This window comes from Talpa occidentalis, unplaced genomic scaffold, assembly GCF_014898055.3.
Source record: "Talpa occidentalis isolate TD23 unplaced genomic scaffold, MPIMG_talOcc4v2.1 talOcc4.12, whole genome shotgun sequence".
Taxonomy (NCBI): Eukaryota; Metazoa; Chordata; class Mammalia; order Eulipotyphla; family Talpidae; genus Talpa; species Talpa occidentalis.
The window spans coordinates 70,003,467-70,031,418 of NW_023601212.1; the positions used below are offsets into that span (position 1 = coordinate 70,003,467).

General features: G+C 55.2%; 1 protein-coding gene and 1 long non-coding RNA gene across 4 annotated transcripts; one reads left to right on the top strand and one right to left on the bottom strand.

Annotated features, from left to right (window-relative positions):
- Positions 1–659: 659 nt before the first annotated feature.
- Positions 660–25,667, bottom strand: VANGL2 (VANGL planar cell polarity protein 2). Of its 3 annotated transcripts, XM_037506666.2 has the most exons (9): positions 25,457–25,667; positions 12,408–12,668; positions 12,173–12,293; positions 9,506–10,113; positions 8,492–8,628; positions 7,862–7,997; positions 5,427–5,658; positions 4,669–4,749; positions 660–923 (listed from the first exon to the last, which is right to left on the bottom strand). In XM_037506666.2, exons 2-9 carry the CDS (start codon positions 12,476–12,478, stop codon positions 900–902), a joined length of 1,410 nt encoding a protein of 469 aa, XP_037362563.1. In that variant the 5' UTR covers positions 12,479–12,668; positions 25,457–25,667; the 3' UTR covers positions 660–899. The 3 variants fall into 3 exon arrangements, with proteins under 3 accessions (XP_037362563.1, XP_037362561.1, XP_054549513.1); XM_037506664.2 differs by lacking the exon at positions 660–923 and having other exon boundaries at positions 1,297–4,749; XM_054693538.1 differs by lacking the exons at positions 660–923; positions 25,457–25,667 and adding an exon at positions 18,409–18,748 and having other exon boundaries at positions 1,297–4,749.
- LOC119241396 (uncharacterized) lies at positions 16,558–19,783 on the top strand. Its single transcript, XR_005124304.1, has 4 exons — positions 16,558–16,748; positions 17,728–17,810; positions 19,142–19,355; positions 19,600–19,783. It is a non-coding gene; the product is annotated as an uncharacterized LOC119241396 (long non-coding RNA).
- Positions 25,668–27,952: the final 2,285 nt, after the last annotated feature.

A 27,952-nucleotide genomic window follows, 5' to 3' on the forward strand; every position in this document is an offset into this window, starting at 1 on the left:
CCTGCTTCTCCATGGTAAATTATCTTATGGATACATTGTTGGATTCTGATAGCTAAAATTTTGAGGATTTTTACATCAGTGTTCATTAGAGAGATTGGCCTATAGTTTTCTTTTTTTGTGTTGTCCTTGGTCAGTTTTGGTATTAGTGTAATGTTGGCTCCCTCTGAATTCTTAAACTCCTTCCATTTCTAGACAGAAGACCCCCGCTGAGTTCCTTGGAATACAGTCGATGAGTTGGCTCTGTCTGTGGTCACACCAAGCTGTCCAGTATAACTCCTCTGCATCGACTGAGTCACTGACCTATCACCTCCAGTGTCTTCCTCTAAGACAAGAACCAAAACCTCAAAAAATGAGGGGGGTAGGAGGGGAGGTCTACATCTAATAAATGGGAATGAATAGGTCTACTTCACACGGGCAAGTTCATGTCTGCTTGTTTGTTTAACCCGGATGGGTTGCTTAACCCAGATGGGTTAAGCATCAGGGGCTAAGCATCTTGTCCAACATCACAGAGAAGCCTGGGTCCAGGCAATGAAGAGAGAAGGTCGGTCTCTTATTGATGACTCTGGTAGTTGTTATGACAATCACACCTACTAACATTTTCAGTTAAACCAATATTGCTAGAATGTCCTTTTTTTTTTAAAGATTTATTTATTCATGCATACAAGAACCGGGATGCAGGCCAGATGTCGGAAGGGTGAGAGGATTCACCAGAGACAGAATGGGGAACAGAACAGGCACACTGACTGAAATATACTGCTGAGGGGAGTAGCGGGCAAGACAGGAGAGGTCTACTCCGCCATGTGGGTATCTCCATGGCCGGCTGGGATTGAACCCACACTGCAGCGGCTGCAGACAGCTTCACAGCGCTGTGCTCAACCATCTATGCCACCAGGGAGGCCCTAGGATGTTCTTTTGTACACAGTCTGAAAGATTAGAGAGACAATGGTAGGAGTAAGATAGACATGAAAGAGATACTTCAGGAATTTTTCTAAATGAAATGTGATGAGCTGTGACTATTGAATGAAATCACCAACTATTCCCAGAAATTCCAGGGCTCTACCGAGGAAACAATCTTTCCTTCCTCTTTATCCTGACAAGCACCCTGGGAAAGGCTAAGTGGGTGCTCACATTCCTCCTTGGTCAATTTCCTTTTGCATTAATCTAAAGAACTTGGGGCAAAGATGAGCTCACACTGCCCCCTCCTGGCCCACCGCCTTAACAAGAAGTCCTCCCTCAGATTCCCAGACACTTTTGTTCCCACTCCTATAAAAAAAAGAAAAACAACAGAATGCCCCCACAAAAGTCAAATGTCTTTATTTTATATAAAAAAAATTTGTACAGTTTTAGTTCCTATGTTTAAGAAAAAAAAATCCCTAAAATTGCCATCATGTTTAGATCCACTGCAAACTGTAAAAACAAGCTTTTTATATATTAAAAAAAAATTTACATTTTACAATTTTCTACATGCATGCACAAGGTCTCAGCTCTGTAATCAAAAAAAGGAAAGAAAAGAAAAGAAAAAAAATCTAGATTCAACAGTGGAAAATTCTACATTTACAATCTCACTTTGAAGGAAGTCAGAGAGCCCCCTTCCTTTCGCGCACAGAAGAACAAATTGCAACAATCACACACCAGGACCAATCCAACAGCAGATTCTGCCCTGTGAGGAAGGCAGAGGAAAGAGAAGACAGACAGACAGACAGACAGATACCATGGAGGGCCAGGGAGCTCATCCAGGCCCAGCGGAAGAGGAGAGGAACACAAACTGGAGAACAGAGGTCTCAGGTGAGAATGTCCCAGGGAGCCCAACATCTTATCACAGGTATTGCATCAGTTTGCCACAGGAATACCAAGGGAGTGGTGGGAATGAAAAATTAGGGGCTGAAATGTAAGGAGATGGGAAGAAAAGATAAAAGACAGAGGAAAACATACAAGAATAAAGAGACGGCACAAGGGTAGTGTAGAAGGCTGGGATTGGGGACAGGTTGGGTACAGCAGGGTAGCGAGGTAGGTGAGGGATGGTGCATGTGTGCTCAAGTGTGGGGAGAGGACGAGGTCCACGGCAATGAATGGAGGTCCGGGAGGTATGATGGGGACGAGCTAGGCCCCATTAGTCACAGGAAAAAGAGCACTGGAGAGACAGCCATGGCACCCCCATGATGATTGGGGGGGACACTCCCCAGGAACGGGAAAACCCAGCACTTGATAGGTCATTGCAGGGCAACCGCTTAGAGGGACTGAATCAGCACACCCCACGGCAGTTCACAGCATGAAGACACTTCCCCAATGGGGAAGCAATAGACAAACACAGCCACACACTTGACAACGCATCCTGACATTGTTAAAAATAATAATAATAATAATAATCAAAGAAGACAAAGATACCACAGTTCTGACGCAAAGGACCAAAATGCTACCATTCTCAGTCACAGCCCTTAGTGCTTAGAGAGTTGGGGGAAAAGTTTCTTTTTGTCTTAGGGAAAAGGAATGAAAAAATCACAGTGATTAAAAACATGGCAGGTTCTTAAAATAAACACTCCCAGCCCCCAGCCAGGGCAGCAACTAAGATCCCCCCACTTGGCCTTTCCCCACCAGAGTACAGCCATCGGACTACACTCCTGCCCACAAGGTGATGACCCCAGTCACCATCCAGGCCCTTTTCCAGGATAGTGAGGTATTTAGAAATGAGACCCAGAAGGGAGGCCTCTGAAACCAGACGAAAAGAAACTTCCCAGAACCCCCAGGACAGGACATACTGACTCAGGTCGATCCCCACACCCACAGTCTCAGGCCAAAACCAAACCCCGCAACCTGCCTAAGTCAGCCCACAACCCACCCCTATGGAGGATACAGTGAGGACCATTGAAGGGCACTATTAAGTGGTGGGGGATAGATGTGCTGTTTCAGAAAGGCCAGTGGGAGTAACTCCATCATTGGCACCATCTTTCCCAGAGCCACCACACAAAGAGAAAGCCTCCCACTGAGCAAAGATGGGGTCTTATTCTGGGGGCCTGCCTCATGGCTAGAGCCAGTAAGGCTTCCAGGGAAAGACGGGCATGTAAGTTATGTAGTGGCCTGGCCTGGGTCACACGGCATCCCCGGGGTCCCAGCTGAGGGTGCATGGGAGCTTCCGAGTTCTAGCCCCCTCTGCTAACACTACATAATTTAAAGGTGTCTGATTTAAAGGCTCAGATTTACACTGAAATTATGTAGTTGAGGGTCAGCAAATTTTGCTCAAAATGAGACTGAAATGCTCAATAATTCTGATTGGGTGCAAAGACTGTGGACACTAAATGGGGTGAGGGGCTACGTACCCAGAGAAGGCAACAATGCTGGTCCCTCACCCAATACAGAGGGAGCCCAGAGCCAGAGAACTGGGCAGGGAGAGAAGAGTGGGGATCCTGGCAGGCCCAGGAAAAGAGACCCCTGAGGCAATGTGGACTTAAGGCAGGGGTTGAGGGGAGCAGTGGCTCCCTCTCCACAAAAGAGACTAGGCAACAGGTCTCTGGAGCTGAAAAAGAGACAACAGGACTGGGGGTCTGTGAAGGAAAGAAATTTCTTGTCTAAGACCAGGAGGTGGTGGGGGTCTACGCCGGAGGACCCACACCATCCTCCCCTGGGAAGGGAACCTGCCCCTCCAAGGTGATAGCTGGTGTGCAAGCAGGTTCAGAGGGTCAGCAACTGATGGTCACAGGGTGTCTCCTGCCCGTCCCCGAGGGGTGGCCTAGGTGCTATCTCCCAGAGCCCAGGGGAAATGTCACAGAGGGTTCCCGCCCCGGTCTGCCTGTGTTGCATGTGATCATGCAAATCAGAAATGGAAGGTGAGATTCTGGGGTGAAGGACAGGGTCTCCCTTGCTCTGAAAGTGTGGATGGGTGGGGAGAAGGTGGCAAGGGCTCTAACAGTTGGAAACAAAACAATCCTGGTGGAGCACCCTAATCCAAGGGCTGTGGGAGGTCACAGGTTGTCTTCGCCCCAAAAACTCAGGGTTTGCCAAGGGTGGGTCAGTGGGCAGGAGGGCAGATGCCCTGCCATCTGGAGGCCACAGGGAGCTAGATGGTGGCACCTGGGCTCTCAGAGTCAATTCTGCACCCACAGAAAAACAGTGTTGGGGCTGCTGGAGAGAGCTGCTATGAGAACCTAGGGTGGAGAGGGGGTCCAGGAGGGCCCTGTGCCTGTTGGAAGAGACTGTCACCAGGGAAGGAGGGAGAGGCACTGGTCCCTGCAGGGCCTGGGACGACATCAGAGAGAAAAAGAGGAAGGGGACTTCCCTGCAGACAGCAGGGGGGTGTCCAGGTTCATAGAGGGTAACAAGGAATGGGGCGAGGGGAGGAGTAAGGGTAGGGGATCTAATTCAAGTAAAAAAAAAAAAAAAACCCAGGAGCAAGAGGAGGAGAGTGGAAGGAGGTCCGGCCCCTCCACTCCCCTCCCCCGCTCCCAGGAGCCCACCCCACACACACCCCGCCCCAGGCCCCTGGGAACCACATGGTCACACAGAGGTCTCCGACTGCAGCCTCATGACAAACTTGTGTGACTTGGGATCCACAAATTCCTCGGAGAGTTTGAAGAATGGAACTTTCTTGGTGCTGACCACCAGGCTGAAGTCCTGGCGTTTTAAGAGGAAAACGATGCCATCCTTAAGCCCATTGGTCACCGGCTCCTCGCTCACCAGTGTCCACTGCTTGGCCAGCCAGCGCTCCTTGTGATACTGGATGGTGGGCCCCGCTGCCAGGTACCGCTCCAGGAAGGCCTGGGGAGGGAAGGGCTTCATGAGAACCCACCTACCACCAGGCTCTCTTTCTTCCCTGGGGCACAACTTCCACAGACCACCAACTACCTCAGCCCATTCCCTGCACACCCCCTCAGCAAGCCCGAGCAGGAAGGGACCTGGATCAATGGCTTCAGACCTTTATTCCTACAGGAAAAAGGCAGGACCCACAAAAGAGCTGTGGTTGGTAGAACTGGGACTGGAACTTGCCTCTCCTGACCCCTCTCTCGGCTCCTCCCTGTACCATCTTGACTGCAGCAAGCCCTCAAGGGGATCCACACCAGCAGAACACCAGTGGTGTCAAGGTCACAATGCAACACCTTTAGTCACCTGTTCACCCCGGGTGGCTCAAAGGAAGTAATTTGAGTAAGTGAGCACGAGAGCTGAGGGGTGGGTAACCACACAGAGCAAAGAACACTGGGGTGATGGGGTTGGGCATGGGGAAAAGGTAGAACTTTGGGTGTGGAAAATCCAGAGCCCTTATAGGTCTCAGCCTTTCCTAAGAGAGTCAGGAAGCTCCCCCTTCTTCCCACCACCTAGGAACTTGCCCCCATACAGAGATGAGTGGGTTGGGTGGGGGCATAAGGAAGCAGTGTGAGGAGGGGAGGTGGAGAAGGGGTAGAACTGGGAACAGAGGAAGGCGTGGGGGGAGGGCCCACCTTGGGTGTCATGTCATGCGTGATGCAGAACTCGAGGTGCTGCAGTATGCTCTCCATGGTGTGGTAAGGCTGCTGCTTGGTGGTCCGAAGGTACTTCTGCATGGCCCGGGCCATGGACGCGAAGATGGCCTGGGCTGCCTCCCGGGGGTCCATTACCTCTCTGGGGTTCTTCTGCTCCTCTTCCTGCAGCCGCTTAATGTGAGTGAAGGCCTCCTCCACAGCTACCACAAGCCTGGAAATAGCAGGGGTGTGGACCAGATGCCACCTCTCACCTACCCCCAGCTCTACCTCCCACACCTGAGCCAGATCAGGCCTTGTGCTCTCCCAAAACAATACACACTCACTGGATCCCAGGCTGAGTTACAGTGGCTGTGTGCAGTGTGTGTGTGTGAGTGTGCGTGCATGGGGACAGGGAACTGCTGGGGAGCTCAGTGAGCCCAGTCAGAGAGTATGAAGTCAGTACTGACACCAGAAGGGTAGTGAGGAACTGGGTAATGGGAAAATCCCACTGCATCAGGCTTTTGGAAAGTGTCTTAAACATAACTTAAATATAAGTTATCAGGGGAAAAATTAATAGATGGCAGATATCTATTCACACAATGGCACAGGCAACATTCTACAACATGGGGGGTATGGGAGAGGCAAGTAAAGAATTTGTTGCAAATCAAGAAAAAAAAAAAGCAAGAACAATCTAGAGCAAATGGGCAAAGGAGGTAAACACACAATTCCCAAAGCCAAAAAGACTGTGACTTACATGAAGTCATCACCTGTTGGTAATTAAAGACTTAAGATGTCAATAAGATACAACTTATCCGTCAAAATGGAAGAAATGAGGAAGATGACCAAAATCCAGGCACTGGTTGGGATGCTGGGACTGTGGGGTGGAAACGCACCCTACGGACAACACTGGTGAATCCCATAGTCACAGTTTAAGGAGACGCAAGTGAAAGGAGCTGCTTTACACCGAAGACACGGACACACACAAACCAACCAAAATTGCACAAGGAAATGGAACCCACTGAAGTGAGCCTAATACATGGGGTGGAATGAGGTGTGTCGGGGAGAAGGAATAGAATGAATGACTGTGAAGAGTCCTGGAATGGCCAGAGCTGAAAGCTGTGAAAACCCAATTTCTGCACTTGAAATTGAGAAGCAAAAAAAGCGCAACAGGGCTGGAGGAAGCAGGGCCTCTGCCAAGCATCCGGATCCTGAGACCTGGCAACTGCACATTGCCCTGGGTGGGATTCTGGCAGTGCGTGTGTGGGCCTGCACACAGCTACAGCTTCTCTGCTGTCCTTTTGCTTCCCTGAGTCTCTCAGTAAAGTTCCTTTTGAAAAGACAGATCCTTTTGTCTCAAGGGAACCAAGAAAGAAGTTTCCTCAGAGTAACAACCCAGGTGATAGCAAAGGACCCTGAGGTCCCCAAACAGTGGCAGCATGGAGTTCCGAAGGCCCCAGTCAGGACAGAAGGTGAAGGGTGCATGGACACCTCCTTCCACAGGACCATTTCTGAAAGTACTGCAAACATGCTGGAAGGTCAGAGGGCGAGGCTGGTGACCTCAGATCTACTTTAAGGACTAAGGATGGGATAAGGTTCCTTCCTGGTGACATGGGGGAAGAAGGGCAGAGTCTCAGGGCCTCAGATCTTCCCCTGGGGGAACCTTTACAGTCTAGGTGGTCCTCAGAGAAAGACTCTTCAGGCATAACTTATCACAGAGTAACATGAACACAAGGGGCGAGGACAGCATTTGAGAATTTACCAAGATGTGGGCACTAGGACCTCAATGTTGCAGGTAAAAATGTACCCTCTGCAGATCAGGCTGCACAATCTAGCAGCAAGAAATTAGTCCACAGGAGGCTCCCATCCTTCTGCTGATCCCCACCCCACTGAGCAAGGCAGAATTCAAAGACCCCATCCTCCTCCATCACGTTCCCATCACCTGATAAATCATCAACTTCGGTGCATTTTGCAGATATAATTAAGCGCAGACACAGCTGACTTTAAAATAAGAAGACTGATTACCCTGGGGACTAATCTCGTGACATATACCCTTTAAAAAAGCTTTCTCTGGCGGCGGGTAGAAGTCAGAGAGAGACCTGCTCCTCGGGCCTCGAGGAAAAGGCAAACAGCTGTGCTGTGAATGGCCTATGGGAAAAGGTAAGGAACTGCTTCTGCCAACCGCACTCAGACAAGTGTCACCCTAATTTCAGTCTGTGAGACCTGCGCAGAGGTCCAGCTGACCCTCACTGACCCAAAGGTCAGAGAGAGAATCCAAGTGTGTTGCTTTACAGCCTGAGTTGATGGTAATACATACGCACCCCCATCATCACGCCCTACACTTGGAGCAGCTACAGGAGCCCCGCTATTACCCTCCCCAGCTCATCCACACTGACAGCATCCACTGCCCAGGCACCCCTTAGCTCCCAGGCACCCACCTGGCCCTCCGCTTGCGCACTCGCCGCTCATGCTCAGCCTCCTCGTAGTAGTACTCGTTGTGGCTGTTATCCCGCCTCCGGGCAGCAGCTGCAATCACCGCCCGGGACTGGCCTGTGGAGTTGTTGGTGCTGTTCTCTGCACGGAAGCAGGAGAGAGAGATGGTCACTCTGGAGCCTGGCATCACTAGCCATCCAGGAGATCTGAACACAGCAGGCTGGTTGTCAGAGGAGGCCACGCCCACCACCCACAGTCCCACCCATTCCCCACCCTCCTGACCACCTCTGAAAGAGGCCCCCCTAGGAAAGCAACTAGGCGGCACTGGAGGACAGGGTCCTGCACGTGTTCCTCCCAGAGCAGGAGGTTCTGGAACTCAGTGAGCTGAGGTCTTAGGATCAGGGCTGATGGGCGGAAGCAGAGAAGCCAGAGTGGGGAAGGGACACACCATAGCATAAGGGGACAGCAAGGAGAATCAGCAGCTAAGGTCAGCCACCTGGAGTCCAGAAATGACAGAACAGAGGGCTGGACATGGCCGGGGAAAGGAGAAAGCCAGGGAAGGTAAGACTCAGGGAGGAGGAACTTGGAGTCCTGCTGGGGAGAAACCAGGAGGGTGCAGGAGCAGGGCCGCTCACCCTCTCCGAGGGAATACACCTTGAAGCCAGACACTTTCTTGGCCAGGACGGACTTGGGCAGGTTGAGGAGGGCAGGGTTGTAGACAGGGAAGTCATGGTAATACTTCTCCAGGATCCACACTGCCACGCGCTGGATGCTGTGGGGGAGACGCAGGAGGGGGAGGGGAAGAAGGAACCGACAAGGGGTATGGGGGAGGGACACATCAGGGCAGGTTGGCAGGGCAGGAAAGGACACAGGACAGGGACATGCTGCTTCCGAGAAGCCTGGCTCAGGGCCTGAGGTCTACTTACCAGGCTCCCAAGCCTCTCCCTGGGTTGGCCCCCAGTCCCTCCCTGCATGCCAAAGCCCAGGGGAGAAAGGGCATAGGGTCCCCCCAGGGTCTCACCCACTCTAGCACTCCCCCAAGATTCCCTACAGGGCCTGGAGGTGCCACTGACACTTGGGGTGGCCTGGGATCTCTTGCCCACAGTTTTGGGGGGAAGAGGTGCTAAAGAATCTTCATTTCCTTCTCCTCTAGAGGTCCCTCCTCTGGTTGGCCCATTTTAGGGACCCCTAAATGGGGCTGCGCCTCCAAGAATGAGCTAGAAAAGCCTCTGTCCCTGGCCACATATCTCTCTTCCCTGGCCCTTCCCTCCCTAGGAGCCCTGATCGCAACTGTCTGCTCATCTGCTCACCACCAATCCTACCTTCCACCCCATAGTACTCAGGAACCCTGCCAGGCATCCCATCAAGCAGCTAACACTGCTGAACTGAGCACTCACTACTTTTACCCAGGCCCCCAAGTCCCCAGCTCCACCCCCTGCACTGCAGGCCCCTGCCCCTTCCCCTCTTCCATCCTCCCATACCCCTACCCCTACCCCTAGCCTTCCTGCAGCACTCCGACCCCTTTCCTACTCCAGTTCAGCAACACCAGAACCACCCCACCATCCCCGTCCCTCCCTGACCCCGCTCCCCAGCACCCCACCCAGCCCCTCCCTGACCCTGACCCTCCACCGGGCCCTCAGTGCCCACACCTGAGGTGGCCCACATTGTAGAAGCGGCTGGCACCGTCGGTGGAGCGCACGACCTTGAGCGTGAACTGAGGCTGCAGCTGGCGCAGCTCCAGCAGGACGACGGCCAGGTAGTGCACGAAGAGCAGCGCGTCCACCAGCGACACGGCAAACTGCACGACGCCCTGGTAGCTGCGCTCGCGCGCGTCCAGGATACGCACGCCATAGAAGAGCCAGTAGGACACAACGAGCAGGAAGACCAGCACCATGAGCAGCGCGCGCAGCACGAAGACGCGGGGCAACGCGGCCTTGGGCCGGCGGAAGAACAGCGCCCAGCTGCCCAGCAGCAGAATGAGGAGCTTGAAGGCCACAGAGATAAAGAGGCCCTCGCAGGCCGTGCCACACGGCTCCAGCTCCTCTCGCCACAGCAGCGGGGGCAGCAGCAGGAAGGCCAGTGGAGTGAGGAAAGACAGCAGCGCCAGCGTGGCGCCCGCCGCCACGCCCAGGTGGCGGGAGCAGTCCAGCGGCACGCTGTCCTCCATGTCCTTGGCGATGCGCGTGAGGTCATCGTGGGAGATGCTGTGCTCAGAGGTGCCTGTTACTACCGTGGTGGTCTCCCCCCAGTTGTCATCCTGCAGCCAGGGGTCAGTGTGGGGAAGGGGAGGGGACAGGAGGCGGGAGGAGACAGGAAAGCATGGGGAGAAGAGAGGTTTCAGCAGAGTGTTTACTGGCTTCACCCTGCCCCCAGCCTGGCCTCTGCTGGGTGGGAGCTTCACACTGGCCAGGAGAGGGGAGAATACACAGGCACAGATGATCTTCAGCACAGGAACACAAGACAGATGTCCCCCAAGCAGCCCAGGCCTTGGTTGGGACTGAGGTCAGACTTGCTGGGCAAAGCAGGCTTCCAGGGACTGTGGGGCCCAAGCTGACCCGTGGATTAGACCAGGGCCTCTGTGTGAAGAAATTGGACAGATAACTGGTTCTCAGCCCCAGCTACACATTTTACAACAAAACCAGTGCCCAAAATCCACCCAAGAGGTATCAACCTTTTTATAAAAAGCTCCCTGGATCACTGGACTACGTGATCACTAAGGCCAGGGTACTCAAAATGTAATCAGTATGGACATCCTCTGGGAGTCTGTTGGAAATGCAGACTCTCAGGCCCCAGCCCCCACTCCCTGAACCAGAATTTGCATTAAACTCAACCCCAGGGACTGCTTAAACATGGAATGCTAAGCACTGCCCTAAGCTCCTCCCAGCTTTCTTGATGTTTCCTGATTTCAGCAGAAGCCAGAGGGGGAGTCCCTAGGGAGGAATGGCATGAACTGAGGGCCCAAAGGGGAGTCCCCCAGGTTCTGATTAAGGATGTGACCTAACAAAGCAGCGTACTGGAGGACAGCAGGGGGAGCCCAGGGGAGGCTGAGTATGGGGCAGGGGACATGGTTTAGATGCAGAGCAACATTGCATCTCTGGTCTGCCAGCCACTCTGCTGGGCATCTGAACGCCTGCAGCACAGGAGCTGCCTGCCCATTCCTGAAGGCAAGGAGTGGACAAGCAGAGGCCCCCAAAGCCCTACTAAGTGAGGTCCTCAAATTGTCCTTCCAGAAAGGCTGGGGGCCATCCCACAGATGGGGCCCAGACCACCAGTGGCTGTCAGAGCTATGGCCTTCCTTCCCAGGACAGCCTGGAGGGGGTTTAAAGGTTGCAGAACTGAGTCATGGGGTGGGGACTCAGGAGACAGCCTGGCAGGACAGTGATTAGGGGGCTGAGGAATCTCCCCAGTCAAGGACAGGAGAACAATTCATCTGAAGACAGAACATGGACGTGCTGACAGCTTTCTGCTCGAGGAACTGGGTCTTCTCTCTCCCTGGTGTCACCACAGAGACAAGAGCCATCCTGTCTAGGACCTGGGGTTCCTTCCCCACTACGGGGGAACTGACTACACCTCAGGGCCGTGTGAAGAACTCAGGGAAACCAGGACTAGGAAGAAAGGAGGAAGAACCTTCCCTCCGGCACGGCTCTGCCCCCATCACCCAGGAATGCCCGAAGTCAGCCACAGAGAGTTCTTCTGAGGTAAAAGAAGCTGGAGTCTCCAGCCCTTAAGATGCTCCCAAGAAGATAAAACAGGTGGAATGAGACATGGGCAACCCGAGTCTTCCCCAGCCCAGCCCTGTGTTCTGACTTCTTTCTCCTTGTCCTGGAGAACCCCTCCAGATCCCCAGCACACCCCCAGCCTCACTTCCCCTCCCTTTCTTGTCCTCTCCTCCCTCACCTTCTCTCTGTAAGATCAGGTGATGCTATTCCACAAGCAGACACCAGTGTCCATGCTGAAGGCTGGAGGGAAAGTCAGGGTGACCACACCCCAGGCCCACCCACTGCCTCCCACTCCAGATTCCCTGAGGAACCAGGAGATTCTCATCACACACCCAGGATCCTCTACCTCTCTAGAGGTAAAGAAGGAAGAGGCTGCTGCTTCCAGAAGGATCTCAATGGAAATTCCTCAAATTCAACTGCAATAAGGCCCGACCTCAGGACACCAAGCAGAGGAAGCAGGACACAAGAACCCTCCCAGACTGGTCTGTCTGAAAAGCCCACATTGCCAGGATACCCTGTCTTTAAGGAGCCCCCAACTCCCTCCCCCAGGAACAGTCTGGAAATGGGGTCTGGCCCACACACACCCCTGAGGCTCACCCGCTCATCCCCTCGCGTGGACTCGTTGTCCAGCAGGGGCTCTCCTGGAGCCTGGATTGTCACCGACTTGTCCCCGCGGCTTCCATCTCGGCTCTTAGAGCGGTGTCGGTCCCTGCGGTCCCTGGAGGAGGAGGCGAGGGAACAGGCACAGAGTGACCACCCACCCACCCACATCCACCTCACAAGCCCCCGAGCCCTCCCTTAGCCACCTGTGTCACCCCCCTACTCAGCCCACCTGTGCTTTCGGGAGCTGCGGGAGTGGCCCGACTTGTAGGAATAGCCCGAGTACTGGGACTCGGTGTCCATGGCGTCTGAACGCCGAGCCTTGTAGCGCTCCAGGGCCACAGTCTGGGGCCTTTTGGGGGGCCCCACAGCCACCTCCTTCAGCACTGGCTTCTTCAGGCCAAGGGGGACCTTCAGGAAATCCACTGTCACCCTGAGGGACTCTATTTTGCTGGAAGAGTGGGCTTGTCTCAGAGAAAATCAAGCGACGATCCTAAGGAGGAGAAACAGTGGGTTAGGGTAACTGGAACTAATGTGGGCAGAAGGGCAGAAGAAGGCCTCCCCTGAACAAGTGTACCCAGTCTCCACCTAATAATATTCCACCCAGGCTCCTGCTCTGTGCAACAGGCCCAGTTCTTCCAGTCCTGCACCCCCCAGTTATGCCAAGAGCTCACGGGTGGGAAAAGACAATTGTAAAGGCCACCCAGAATGACCCAACCCTGGAGCCCTAGAAAGAGAACCAGAGCAGCCAGGAAAACTCAAACTCGAGAAGCCAGGTCCAACCAGGCTGACCACTCGACCAGCAGACACCCTAGAGGGCAGAAAACAGCTGGCTCTGTCCAGAAGCTGCCAGGCCTCTCCTCCCTCTACTTACTTGCCCCTTCTCACAGTTTCTGGGACACCCACAAGGCTGCCCACACGTCTGCACCATCTCGTACATCACACACACCCCATAGTTCCTGTCAGGGCCTACTCCCCTCAATGCTCTATGTACGTGAGTGTGAGGGTGCGTGTGAGCTGTATGAGTGTGTGAGCAGGTGGGACTGTGAGTGTAAATGTGTATATGGGTGTGGTATGAGCGTGTGCATATGACAGTGTGTGTGCATGGGTTATGCATGTGAATGTGTGTGCACGGGTCTGAGTGGGTCTGTGTGAATGGATATGCGAGTATGTATGGGTGGATGTGTACATGAGTGTGTGGAGTGTGTGTGCACAAGCACACCAGGGGCAGGGATGAGGAAGAGACACTGGTCAGGGGAGAACCCAGACACTTGGCGGTAACATCAAGGTGGTGAGTTTCCAGCTGGTCCAGTGGCAAGGAGCCACCTCTTTCTTCCAGTTCACCTTTGAATCCTGCAGAGGAGGATGACTCTCCTCCAACTCTCACCCAAATCCTGCTCAGTCCTCAGAGGTCCCCACTCTCACAGATGCCCCTACCTCTCTTGCACCCAATGTCCTCACCCCCCTCTGATCCCCCCAATGTCCTACTCCACCGTAACCCTCCCCAGACCTGAGTGCTCTTTCCTGTCACCACTTGCTGCTCAGTCCTGTGAACCATGGGCTCTGCTCAGCTGGTACCCGGAGATGAGACAGACCACAAGTTACACGCCCAGCAGTAAACACGAAGAGATAACCGAGGGGTAGAACAGATGACTGCAACAGCCATGGGGGGAGTGGGGGATCTGTTTTCATTTGAGAAGTTCTAGAAAGTCCTAGAAAACAAGCTATAGCCCCAAGGATGGAGAGTGGGAATGAAGCAGCAGAGCACAGGGGAAAACCCAGGGCACATGTCCACAGGGGAAAGCCAAGGGCAGCAGAGAGCCCAGTGTGGCTCTGGAACAACTAAGGCCAGGGACACCTGCATTGGCCAGGAGGAGACAGGGCAGTAGGAGGCAACGCTGAGAGGCGCAGGGGGCCTGTCACTGCAAGTCCCGTGGGCCAGAGAACAAGCTGGGGTTTATTCTAAGGACAATGGGAAGGTTTTAGCTCTGTAACAATGAGTGAGGCAGTGGGGCGGGCACGAGCGGACAGTTACCGAGGTGGGCGACACAGGCATGCTGGAGATAGACAGTGGTAGGGCCAACAGCACTCCTGAGCACTGGGCGGGAGGCAGGGCATGTCAAGAGCAAGAGAAGAGCTGGCAGAGTCCTTAGTAAGGAGGGAAAACTGGGAAGGAAGCAAGATGGGGGAGCATACGGTTCTACCTAGGTACACAGCCAGCAGGCGGCAGGTTGTCAGAGGAGTTGGACTCGGAAGAGAATACAAGGTCATAGGAATGAACGGGGTCACCTAAGGAGAGTGTTAAATAAGGGCCCTTGAGAGCTCTCATATAGGACCATGACCTAAGGGAAAGGAGCAGACAGAGAGGAGCTGGTAGGGGTCTCGTGGCACTGAGAACTCTGTCTCCAGATGGGGTACAATCAGCCAGGTCAGGGGTGCCGAGAGGTCAATTACTTCAAGAACTAAGTTCTTGGTTTTGCTTTGTGTAGCTGTTAACTTTCCCCCAACTAATTCCCCATTAGCAACTTGAGAATAAGAACTATTTCTGACACATGTTGTGTCTACCACCCTTCCGGGCCACCAGCCAGTCACTGATAGCAGGGAAGTGAATATGGCTCTCTCACTTTCCGAAGAAGACTAAATTAGTGCTCAATCCCTGTACTCACCCCCCACAGAGCTGCCTGAAGGCCCCACATGGCCCAGTGGCATCTGTTAGCACCTCTGTATAAGGGCAAGTATGTGGCAGACACCCTCAGGGGACAGACAGGATACCATGACCCCACCCTACCTTTCTGGAAACCTTTGCCACAGCAGGGCCCCTGTCATCCTGTCTGCGAAATATGCACCTCACCTGCATCTCTCAGCTGTGCTCCAGCCTGCTCTCCCCAGCTATGCTCCAGCCTGCTCTCCCCAGCTGTGCTCCAGCCTGCTCTCCCCAGCTGTGCTCCTATGACTACATGTCACCAGCAGAGAGGCTATGGACAGCCTGGGGCACAGATAAATGAAGGGTAATGTCTGACATCACTGGGCCTAGACAGACACCCCAGAACCTGGACTCTCCATCCCACAGCATCACCCTGACTCACGTCTTCAGAGCCACAAGAAGCCTGGGATCTGCACAAAGGATCTGGGTTCAAAAAGCATGACCAACTCTCCCACTGCCTACCCGTGAGGCCATGGGCAACTGACTTGACTTCTCTGTGCTTTGCAGCCAGATAGGCTCATGGGTAAAATAGGGAAGGGGGGAATTGATACATACTCCCTGGGGTTGCTATGAGGACCATGGGAGTGAAAGAAGGGCTTTTATAAGCTGCTCAGCTAGTAATTAATTAGCAACTGATACACTCTGGCCCCAGATCACTCACACTCAATCCCCAGACACTTCTGAGACTTGAGAAAGAGGTGGTATAAATAAATCCTGCTGCTTGTGCAACTAAATAAAGAAGCCACGGGCGTGTGCATGCACACACACACACACACACACACACACCTCTGAACCACCACCTCAAATGCACCCAAAGGGGAAGCTGACGCCATCGTGTTTGCCCTGAAGAGGAATTTCAAACCAGACAAGGTGCTGGCCCTCCCAGCCCTCAGTTCCAGCTGCTCAGCCTAGAGCCCCCACCTTACCCACAGGGAAGACGCACTTAAGCCCTGATGTCCTGGACTGCTCCTCCCACCAAGCCCACTCAGAGTGCCCAAAAGCACCACAAGGTGCTCCTCCCCTCCCAAAGAGAGGGCACAAAATTGAACCTGATTTCCCAGGCCCTGATTGCTGTGCTTCCAAGTACCCCAGGCACTGAATCCAATGACCTGCAAGGCTGGGGGAGGGGTGGGAGGTGAGCTAAGAGAAGGGCAGACGTTCCCCTTGTTCATGGGTCTTGGGGTGGGAATTTGGAGGGTTCCCGGGTGGGCAGCATTCCCAGGGAACAGCGGGGGAGGGGACCTCTGGATGAGAGCAACAAGTAGAAACAGGGAGAGAAGTCAGACTCCGTGCAGGGCAGGGGTGCCCTGGTTTTGGGGTGGGAGGCTGTAAAAGGGACTGTGTCCAGTTACTCTTCACCTTGCCCCCACCCCCAAACACAGACACACTCACTGGGTCCCTGCTTAAACCAACCATGGATTATCTGGGGTTAAAAGAAGGCCAGGAGGAGAGAGGGAGGGAGAGAGGCCAGCACAAAAAGGAGCCCTTCTCCCCTCAAAGGCCTTTCAGAAATAAAATTAATGGAATGTGTCTCAGTATCATCCCAAGGGGACTGGGGGGAGGGCTGGGGGGATGTGGGGGCTTTTGTCCCGGCTGCCCAGCTTCTCCCACATTGATCACCATGGCAACCAAAGCCCCCCGTTGCCTAGGTGATGGCAGCCAGGTCCTGGAACCCATACCCAGCATCCAAAGCGAGGAGGTTATGGAGGTTGGGGGGTTAGGGACAGAGCAGGAGAGAATGGGGCTTCTCCTCTGGCGGCCCCAGCTTTTGTCTGAGCTCTGGGATCGGGTTTCTTTAGGAAACAATCAGAGGCCTCTGGAAAAAAACACACTCAGAACCTGGCAACAGGCAGAGGGGCAAGGCCTGGGGTAGGAGTGGGGAGAGGGAGCTTTGGGAGGGGGAGCTGGGAGCTGGCGAACTAAGCTGGACCCTTCCCACAGCCCCGCTAAGAGGAACTCAGGTGGACGGGCCCGGAGCGAGCACAGACATGGGCAGTGAGATCACAACCATGGCAGGCAGCTCTAACCGCTGCCTCCTCCTCCTCCTGTTCCAGCTAAGCCCATCCTGCTGCCTGGTCCTTGGCCCTGCAGGGCTGGGGCAGGGAAGGGAACCAAGCAGAGATGCACTGTGGGAGCCAGGGGGACTGGTCAGAGAAGAGGTGGGAGGGGAGAGAGCATAAATGGGCACTAAAAGGGCACCTATTGTTCCTCACCTCTGAAGGACAGGACCACAGGAGGCACCAGATTCTAGAAAGAACTTACTACAGGAGAGGGGAAGGGATGGGAAGGCAGGCAAGAAGACAAGCTTCCCTCTGCCAGAAGCAGATCTCAGGAAACACTGTTTTTCAACAAATGGCCTTCCTCTCCTCAGTTCGGGATAAGGGAAGGTGGTCCTGCCTGGACACAGAGGAAGAGGCACAATGGCCTCCGCAGTGCCCTCCTGAAAAGGTCTCTGATTCCCACAGAAAGACTTGGTGCAGCCACACGTGCCAAGCCCCTCTTCCTCGCCACTGCCCGGATGAGATGGCGAGCATCACCCACCACTGCTCTGATTCCAGAACATCAGTGGAAGTACCATGTGCTAGGGGCACAGGAGCCCTGCTCCCGGCCCAGTGTCCCAGAAGCGCAGGTCTGCTCACGGGCTGCTGTGAGGCAGGGAGGGGCCTCTTCAAAGTCTTTGGTCCTCCTCTCTGCCACCCTGCTCCCAGTGCCCTGGATAATCCAGGCCACCCTGTCAGACACCAGGGGAAGCATCCAGTGCAGAGAGTGCAGAAGCCATTATAGCACCTATGGCTGTCGGGGGTGCCAGGGTCCCTGACTGTATCCACACCCACCTCTCCCCTGCCAGGAGGAAACGGCACTGCTCCACTCAGTTCTCAGCAGGTTCCAGACAGCGGGAAGGAGCCTTCAAGTGTGACCCCAATGTTATAGGTAAAAGGTGGGGCCCAGAGAAAGTCCGTGGCTCACCACTACATCTTACTGACACCATGACCTGGAGCCAGATCCCCCTGGAATGGCCTAAAGAAACAATAGCAAGATGGCAGAGAATTCACTGACTCCTGCTCTCTCCCTCCTCTTACCAGTGACAAGGGCAGAGACTAGATAGCCCTGAGCCTTGACAGTCAAGACCCACAAACCCTTTTGCTTAGGAGGCTGCCATCCACAGATCTAACGAGGGATTTTTGAGGTCACCCATTTATTCTCAGTGGGCCTCCGGCATGGATAAGACACCCATCCCAAGGCTCCACGCCTGCTGTTTCCAACCACAAAAAGGCACAAAGACTGACGACACAGAATGGGCCAGGACCAGCCCCAGGCCCCAGACCAAAACTGAGGGCATTCCTATGCCCTGAAAAAGGCCTTGAGGCCCATGGGTGACCATGCCATTCAGGGGGCTGGAGAGCAGCTTGGTCTCAACGAGTGGAGGGATAGGAAGGAGCCCGCCAGGGAGCCCAGGAGCTGGCGCCAAGCACCCCACCCGCACCCGGTTAACCAGGCCTCTCCCAGGACAGCCCAGACGTGAGCTCACCATCCTCAGCCCCAGGGCAGGGGCAAAGTCCTTCTCCTCCATGGGCCAATGCAGGGGAGAGATGCAGGCTCCCGCTCCCAGTGCAGCGGCTCCTCACCAGACCCCCGGGCAAGGGGCACCTCGGGGGCGGCCAAGGCCTGGGCTCCCCGCCAGGATACCTGAGCTCACATTCTAGCCGAAAAGGAGGTGGGGAGCCACAGCCAAGTCCCTCTCCACCTACTTCCTTCATTTCCCTCCATCTGAGGCAGGCGTGAGACTGGGTACCCTCTAAATCCACACACAGGGACACCCACATGCATACCCCCTTTGAAACCTGGAAAGGCTCCTGCCGCCCCACCCAGCTCCACCCACCCTGGCCTGGCAGGTTCTGTAAAGACCTGCTCTGCTTTCCCTCTGGCACCCTCACCTCTACCCTGCTCTCAGAAAGTCCCTGCCCAGGCCCCTACCACACACGCACACAGAGACACACACAGAGACACACACAAAGACACACACACTACACACACCTCAGCACCTAATTCCATAGCCTCTACCAAAGCCATTCCCAGTTAGTCTGGGAGGAACGCTGGGAGGGGGGCAGCAGAAGGGTGAGTAATCCCCTTGGCATGAGTCCCGGGTGGGGGCCAGGGGGGAGGCAGGATGCTAGGCTGATGAGAGGCAACTGAAGCCTCTAGAAGCCTGGATGCCCTGTTTCATTTCCACCAACAGAAGGACCCAAATTCCCACCCACCAGGTTCTTCCTCCCTCCTCTGCGGTGTGGGACTGGCCCCTACCTGCCCACCAGGTAAGCTGTGGAAGTGCCAAGAAAGAAACAGGCCCCTGGAGTTGCCCTCAGAGAAAACAGCAGAAAGTGGACATGGGAGATGTGGAAGCTGCTCTGTCCACAGCAAACCCTCCCGCCCCCGCCCGGGCCTGCACACTCCAGCCCTTCACAGCCTGAATCTGAGGTAGCCCCAACTGTGCCTGATATCACAGCCCACCAGCAGCCCTCTGCCTCTGCTGGAAGGGGGCAGGAACAGCTACAGAAGGGGGTGCACACCTCAGGTGTGCAGGGGATGTGGGGTCCTAGCACAGAGGCTGTTTTATGGGAAAACAGGGTGTGGGGGCTACAGATGGGAGGCACAGGGTGATTGGGGTATGGTGGCAAGCCAGGGCTCCCCATTCTGCAAACCTCTTCCACTTCAACCCCAGGCTCAGTCTGGCAAATTAGCCTGGTCTTATCAAAGGAAACCAAACCAGCGGAAGCCCAAGGATCACCCAAGACCCACTGTCTGGACAAACCCACCACTGAAGTGTCCATTCTTTTCTAGGAGACTCCAAGCCTACCACCCCCACCCCCGCAACTCCCACCTCCATTCCTGGAATAAAGGGACAAAATAAGTGTTCTGTTCACACTCTATTGTTTTGAAGTTACTGCCTTCACACCTCAGGCGCAGCACCTGCTCCTGCACACCCCCACCAGTACTTGCCCTAAAAAGCTAGAGCCCCTGCCCCAGATCACATGCAAACATGCACTCCATTCCCTGGCAGGAGGTTGGGGGCCAGGAGGTCTGGTGAAAGTGGGAGTCTGCAGGATATTGTCAGGAGGATGCTAGAAAATTCAAGATGAGGGCCAGGCATCTCCTGATCTCAAAGACCCCATGGGCTACAGTGCCCCATGTGTGCAGAGGCCCAGGAGAAGGTAGAGGCCAGCCCAGAACAGATTCTGCCAGGTGGCCCTGACCTGAGATGTGACTTCTCTACCCCTCAGATTGACATCTGGACGCAAGTCTATTTTTTGGGATCTAGGGGAATAATTCAAGCTAAAGGTTAAAGGCAAAAATGAGTAAAATTAGAACTCATTGAAAAGAGAGAGAGGTGGAGAGGGAGCACTCCGAGAAGCAGAAGAGCACAGTCCCGCACCGCCTTAGAAGCTACCTTATCTTGGATGGGACGCCCATCCTCCCTAACCTCAGTTATCGTAGTGGGAATGATAGTGACTACTTGGGATGCTTAAGTTTTCAACAAAATAATGTAAACACAGTCTCACAGTAGGCCACTAGTTCAATAGGCCAGATAGTCTATAAAACAGTGGCTTCCAACCTCTTTTACCTTTAGAGGGTGTACAGCCCTCCCCTCCACTGCCCGTTCCCTCCACTTCCTGTTCCCCTAGCCTCACTATGGGAAGATCCCATCCAGAATAAGCTGAAATCACCTTGGGGCACACTGTTGACTCCAGCCCCCAGGTGGCGAAGGCCTCTCCTTAACTTAGATCACACCCCAAAAGGGAACCCCCCACCCCTCTTCCGACTCTTTCCTGGGTCCTCAGGGCTCCCAGAGCCCCCAGCTTCTCTCCTCCCTGCCAACACACACACTGACGGTGAGGAAGGGTGGGGCCCCATCACCGCCACCTCTCCTGGAGGCACTAAGTCCAGCCAGTTGTTTTGGGGGTGGCAGGGCCCCCAAGCCCCACCCCAGCCCCTAGCTTCTTCCTACTCTCCCCTCTCACGGCCCCACCCTGATTCCCGGGATATCCTCAACTCTGCTGATTCCAGGTCTGCTTCTCTCAAGTCTGTTCCCAGCTGTCACATCTGTAATTACCAGTCTTGCCAGGGGCATCAGACCAGCTCACAACACCTCATTTCCAAGGGGCCCCCCACCCCATACAAAGGCCTTTGCCTCCTATTCTGTGCTGGTCAGGGTGGATGAAAAGGAGATCCCCTGGCCACCTCGTTTCTCCCCAGATCACAACAGATGAGGTGACAGGGTGCCCAAGTGAGATCACCAGGAGAAAAGGTGGGAGGAGAGAAGGCAAGGTCAAGGGTACTGGGTGTGAGTAGGATTTACTCCCAGGCCTTCCCTTCACCTCTGCTACCAACATGTCTTCATGAAGAAGCTCACGAACCAGCATAGGGTGCGAGGTCAATTCGGAGAGGGGAACTGGTGCCAGGTAAGATAGGAAAATGGGCCCCCATAGGGAGAGGGCAGCTCATACCCAGGAAGGAGGAGAAAAGAGCAAGTTATAAAAGGCCCCATCCCTACCACCCTCACCAGACTTCCTTTTATAGGGAAGGAAGTGGAAGGCAAATCCCACTTCACTCTTCGAGAGCCAGTAGTACCCACCTGCGTGTGGCTCACACACACCCAACCCTACCCGCTCACAGCAACCTCCTCAGTTCCCTCCCTGTCCCCTAACTCATCCTTTAACTCCAACCAAGCCCAAGCCAACACTGGAATATGATGTAGCCAAGAAAAGGAATTAAGTTCTGATGCATGCTACAACATGGATGAGATCATGCTGAGTGAGGGAAGCCAGACACGAAAGGTTTAATTCCATTGTTATGAAATATCCAGGTAAATCCATAGAGACAGAACACAAAAGAGGGGGTGTGGGTAGATGGGGGTAAGTTGGGGAAGTGAAGAGCAACTGCTTAATGGATGAAGGTTTGTTTCCTTTTGGGATGGTAACAATGTTTTTAGCTAGAGATAGTGGTTGCACAACACTTTGAATATACTGTCATAGTTCACTTTCCAATAGCTGATTTTCTGTAATATGAATTTCATCTCAATTTTTTTAATTCAGCTTTTTTCCCTGACATCTATCAGGGTCAAGTACTCCACCCCGCGCTCCAGTACCTCCGGAACACATCACCACAGAGCACCCACGGATTCATGGACTGACATGGACTGACACGTCCATACACGTCTCCCCATGAGTCAACTGATTCCCCCTCCATCCCAGTGCGTCCCCCAGAGCAGGGCATGTGGGAGGCAGCACCCGATGTGGTCTGTCAGAAAAAGGGTGGAACCAAAGCCCACCTCTCCTCCCGGCCCCAACCCTCCCCCACAAGCCATCAATCAGAACCAGAACCAAACCAGCCAGCACTTACCAAGGGCCGCCCGTGCCAGGCACCGTGTGAAGTGCCCTGTGTATTACTTCATTTAATTCTCATAAATCCAAGAGCAGGGCCTATCATTAACTCCAATTTACAGGTGAGGCTTCAAAAAGTTATCTATTTTGTCTGAGGTCAAAGAACTAGGAAGTGGCAGAACCAGAATTAAGAGCAAGCTGAAATCCCAGGAAGGCGTCATGGGGGCAGCTGGGGTTCCTTGGGAAGAACCAGTCCCGAGCTGGAGGACAGCTGAGGACAAGGATGGAAGAACTTGCCCGACACCACACCACTAAAAAGTATGATTCCAACCACCTCTGTCTGACTCTTTCCTCCGGTCTCCCAGTGCGAGGAGCCGCTAAAGAGGCAATGAGCAAAGGATAACACTAGAGTCCCTAAAACCCAGAGAGGAGGAGGGAAGCCCCAGATGTTGTCCTGTTACCCCCTCCAAAGCTTCCATCAGTCAACTTTACACCCCCCTAACCAGAAGGATCTCTTGGATCCCAGACAAGCAGATAGAAATCTGTTCTGCTCTCAGTCTAGGAACAGGCCTTCCCAGGAGCTAGAAGGAGCAGGAGCAAGAGGGGACACATCAGTGGGCCTGGCCTGGAAGAATTCGAGAAGGCAGAAGGTAGGGCTTGGGCAATGGCGGGAGAGGGGGGAACAACCATGAGGCCAGGGGTTCCAGTCTGGAAGTACTTTCAAGATGGCACACTCTCATTGTCCAACCACATCCCTCCTTCCTGGAAGAGCACCCCGCAAGTACAATGCAGTGAGAACACACAGAGCCAACAGGCACCCCAGAAGGCTAAGAACAGCATCCTAGATGCTATGCCTCCCTACCCTAGCCTCCACCCTCAGGCAGGTGCCAAGTTTGGAGGAATTGTGCATTTTTTTAAATATTTATTTATTTATACAGGAGCTGGGGTACAGGCCAGAGGCGCGAAAGGGTGAGAGGATTCACCAGAGACAGAGCGGGGAGCAGAAGTAGCAGACAGATCAAAAGCACTGCTGAGGGGAGCAGCGGGCAAGACAGAAGAGGTCCACCGCGCCATGTGGGAATCTCCCTGGCTGGCCTGGAATCGAGCCCATGCTGCAGAGGCTGCACACAGCTTCTTAGCTCTGCGCTCAACCTGCTGCACCACTGGGGAGGCCCCCCCTTCTTTTTTTAAGAAAAAGGTTTTTTCTACGCTGCCCCTACTTGTAGGGGCCACTTTTTCTAAATCTCACTTCCTTTATCCCAGGACTTTAGGAAAGGTGGGGAACCTTGTGGGCTAAAGAGGGAACATTCCAACTGAACAGCGCATGCATGAAGGTCTCTAACATTCCAATTCCAATGAAGCCCCAGGAGGGCAAGGGGAGGTCACAGCCTCAGCTCCTCAAACTTGGTGTCTGGACCCAACCTCGCAGCAAGAGGGAAATGGCTGAGAGAACGATGAGGAGCATGCACTTGAAGGAGCTCACCCCAGAAGAGAAAGCACGGGAGAGGCGAGGGGAGAAGGTAGATGCTTCCTCCGGGGAGAGTCATCTACCTCCTGGATGGCTTCCTGTGTCTCCATGGTGGTGATGAGTATAGCTTCAAAGGTGCCCACGCTTCCCTAGCTATGGTGTCCGCCCTCTTTGGAGCACAGTCCTTGTTCCTCACACTCTGGCCAGGCCCAGGCCCCCATCCCAATCCGACACACTTGCAGAAACTCCTAAGGCAACACCCTCCTGTCATCCCGAGTTCTCGTACCACCTTCTCTACCCAGGTCGTTCTGTCCCAGGCACGGTCCTTCCTCGGGCCTCCATCCCAGACTCCAGACACATCAGAACTGCAGGATCCTGCACAGGGTTGGTGGACTCCGAAGCAGTCAGACCCGAGAGAACTCTGCCTGTGGGACTGAACTTGGGCCTAACCAAGCACTAGAATCCAACTAGATGTTGTGTTGGAGTAGGAGTAAGAGGCTCTTACTCTTCCCTGACTCCTCTATGACCGCCAACAGAACCCCTCTCCCAGGCCCCACCACATACCCCCTTTTCTAGAAAAACCCATCTCCCAAACAGATACTTCATAAGATGGCCCACTCACCCCCCCATAGGTCTTAAGGCTCCAACCTAGAGGCCCCAGGCAGGGACACCCAAGCAACCTCAGAATCCTCCAGACAGCTCTCTCTCTTGGACTTGCAGCCAGGAAAACCTGCCTGCAGAGGCAAGAAGTAGCACCCCCAACACATACTCAGAAATACACACACCCTAGGGCAGGCACACACACTGGCACCCACTCACCAACTTGGTTATACTCAAGAGAACAGAGATTCACCCACACCCTTCCCAGTCTGTAGGTGCACTCACCTATGCAGGTAGGCCCCATTCTGCTGGTATATGCAGCCCTGCTCAGAACCTGTATATCCCTTTCCTAGAAACCCTCCCCCATACACAGCCACACACCCCTTCCCTCGTGTACATATAAACACACAGCAAACACACAGCAAACACACCGCAGATACATAGTCAGTGGCTCCTACACCCTCAGGCTGAGAAAAACACCGACACCACCAAGCCCAGGGCCCACCTGCAGGAACACAGCACATCAAGGTGCACACGCACAAAAACAAAGACTCATACACACTGGCCCCCCACCACCCTTTCCAAACTCACCGGTGCATGGCCACGGCCTCCTCCTCCCCCCACTCAGGTAAACACGAGTGGAGGTGGGGTTGGCGCCTGTCCCCTGACCGTGCCCTGCCTGCCGGTCCAGGCCTCGGGCTCACACCCCCTGCTCTCCAGGCCTGCACCCCAGATCCACATCACACCCCAACGCATACCTGCCCGTCCCTCCCCACGTCTCAAGGGGCGCACCCCTGAACCTTCGTCTCCAATTCCTCCAGACCCTGGCCCTCCCGCTGCCCTCCCACCCACACCCGGGCCTCAGCTCCCTGGCTCCCCCGGGATCAGCAAGGCCCCCGCCGGCCGGGGCCCAGGAAAGTCCCCGGCTCTCCAGGCCCGGCTCCGCCCCCTCCCCAAAGTCGGGAGGGCGCCCCGCTGTGCCCGGGACGCACCGGAAGGGGGCTGCCCAGACCCCCCAGCCCCAGCCGCCTCCCAGCTCACCCGGTCCAGCGCCCCCAGCTCTGCATGACCTCCCCCCTTGCGGATTTCTTTTTCCGAAAACTTGGCCCGCGCCCCCGACCCATACTCACCGCCGCTGCGGGTGCGGGTCGGCCGCGCCTTTGTATCCCACCCGCCGCTCGGAACTCGCGCCCGGCCCGCAGCGCGCCCGGACAGGGGGTTGGGGTGCGCGCCCCTCTCCGTCCCACACGCTGCCTTTCCCCCTCGAGGCCCCGGGGGCGGGGGGCCGGGCGGGGGCGCTCAGGCTCCCATGGCGGGACCGAGGACCGGGAATCAGGCACCGGGAACCAGACCCGGGCCGGCGGGGGAGGGGCGGAGGAGGGGCGCGCGGGGCGGGGCAACCTCGCGGGCGCCGCCCCCGGCTGTGCCTGCAGCCCCGCCCCCGCCGCGGCCATTGTCTGCTCCGCTCCCCCTCGAGACGCCCCCTGCCTGCCCCCCCAGAGGCCGGCAGCCCTGGCCGCTCCCCGCCTCGATGCCTGCCTGCGACCCCCCAGCTTCTCGCTCCGGCCCCGACATCCCCACCCGCCGCCTCGCCCCGCCGCCCCCAGCCCCCACTCTTTCCTTACCCTCCACCCCGACCCCTGGCCTCTCGGGGCGACGCCTGCTGCACCCCAGCGGCCCACCGCCCCAGTCTCTCCACCCCGCCGGCCCCCAGCCTCTCCCCGCCGCGCCCGCGGCGCCCCAACCTTCCCACACGCCCTCCCTCCCTCCCCCATGCCGGTTACTCCCAGGCCCTGGGAATCTGCGGGCTGCGACCCCAGTCCCGCCCTCAGCCCCCCGGGAGCTGCTTCCCCCGACCCCCCCCCCCCGCCCCGAGGGAGTCCGAGGCCCCAGACCCGGGACGGCCGAGCTCAGTTCTTGGAGGCCACAGACCCGGCTGCACAAAATCCTATGGAATCCGGGACGGGGAAGATTGATTTCCCCCCTAGGGCTGCGAGAAGAGTCAGCCCTGATTTTAATTAGTGGCATGAGACGCCCCCCCCCCCCGCTTTCCCTGCATACGGGGACTTCCCTGACACCCTCGCCCCACGTCCCCCTCCCTCCCAAATAATTTAATTACTCGGTGCTGGAGCTGCTACGGCGGCAGCCGCGTCAGCCTGGGGCGCTCCTCATTAGCACCTTTTCCTCCCCCCTGGTTTGGGCGTTGGGATTAATTACAAAGGGAGCTGCCCTGGGGAGGGGGAGGGGAGGGCAGGCGGGAGTCTGAATGGCTGGAAGAGGGGCGCTTCTCCCGGGAAACCTCCCACAGGAAAAATTTATTGACCTGTCGGGTCCCTACCCCAGCAGTCCCCAGGGAGTTAGGATCCCTTGGGTTTGTGTGCACTGTAAGGGATTGTAGGGTATCACAGAGTGTCTTCTGTAGTTAGGGATGTCTCCCGTAGAGCAGCTGGGGTTCATGGAGGACCACAGACTGAACCCACAGGGAGCGACCCCACCAGCCATCTTCCCGCAGTCGGCGTTTCCTTGTAGTCGTGTTACAGCTGTGCGCCCCGCTTTCACCTGGAGAATAATACTTGAAAGGCGCCTCCTCACACTCCCCAGGCAGGGCCAGGTCTTCCACGGGCTCCAGCTTACACCTCTGGCTCCTCTCACCCAGCACTGCCTTTCAGAAGTCCCAGGGAAGGAGACACCCCTCTCTCTGCTCCTCACCTGTTTAGGGGTGTTTGTGCCTCCCTGATGAGGGTTTTTCCCCCCTAAACCCTAATGTCATTCCTTTTGGTTGTCAATTCTAACCTGTGCAAAAAGGAGAACAGAGTCATCTTTATCAACAGTGTGATCATTACAAGTTGGAGAACCTTAAGAAACTTTTCCCCTCTCCTTCACCTGGACCTCTACCTCTCCTCATCGTCCTTCCCCCTTATGTGTCAGGAGTGAGTCCGTGGGGAGGGGGAAGGGTTGTTTGCAGGAAACGTGCAGAATCAGGGCCCCTCTGGTGGCGCAAAGAGTTAAGCACAGCACTGTGAAGCTATCCACAGCCTCTGCAGCACAAGTTCAATCCCCAGCTGGCCAGGGAGATACCCACATGGCGCAGCAGACCTCTCCTGTCTTGCCTACTGCTCCCCTCAGTAGAGAATTTCAGTAGATCTGCCTGTTCTGCTCCCCACTTCTCTGGTGAATCCTCTCACCCCTTGCACCTCTGGCCTGTACCCCTGTTCTTGTATGCATGAATAAATAAATCTTTTTTAAAAATGCAGCATCATCCAGGTCGCCAAATTCCTGAGCATCTGGCCCTCATATTTGTGGTGCCTCTTGTATGCCAGACACAGGGCCACACTAGGGTCCTGGCAGTGACTACAACCAGGGGTATGAAGGACAACTGGCAGGGGAATGGGGAGGAAGGGTGGGTTTAGGGTACTCACCCCAATGCTTGGCAGCAAGTGTATGATTGGACACAGTGTTCAATCTGCTGTGGCCCCAGCTGGTCTTCCAGCAGGCCTAGTGTGAACTGTCCACAGGATACGCTCCTGTTTCATGGGCTTCAAAGGGCCCAAAGAATAGGCAACACAACTTCTGATGCCAGAATTACAAATAATTCTGTAGACTGACCTCGCATGAAGTTCAAAACC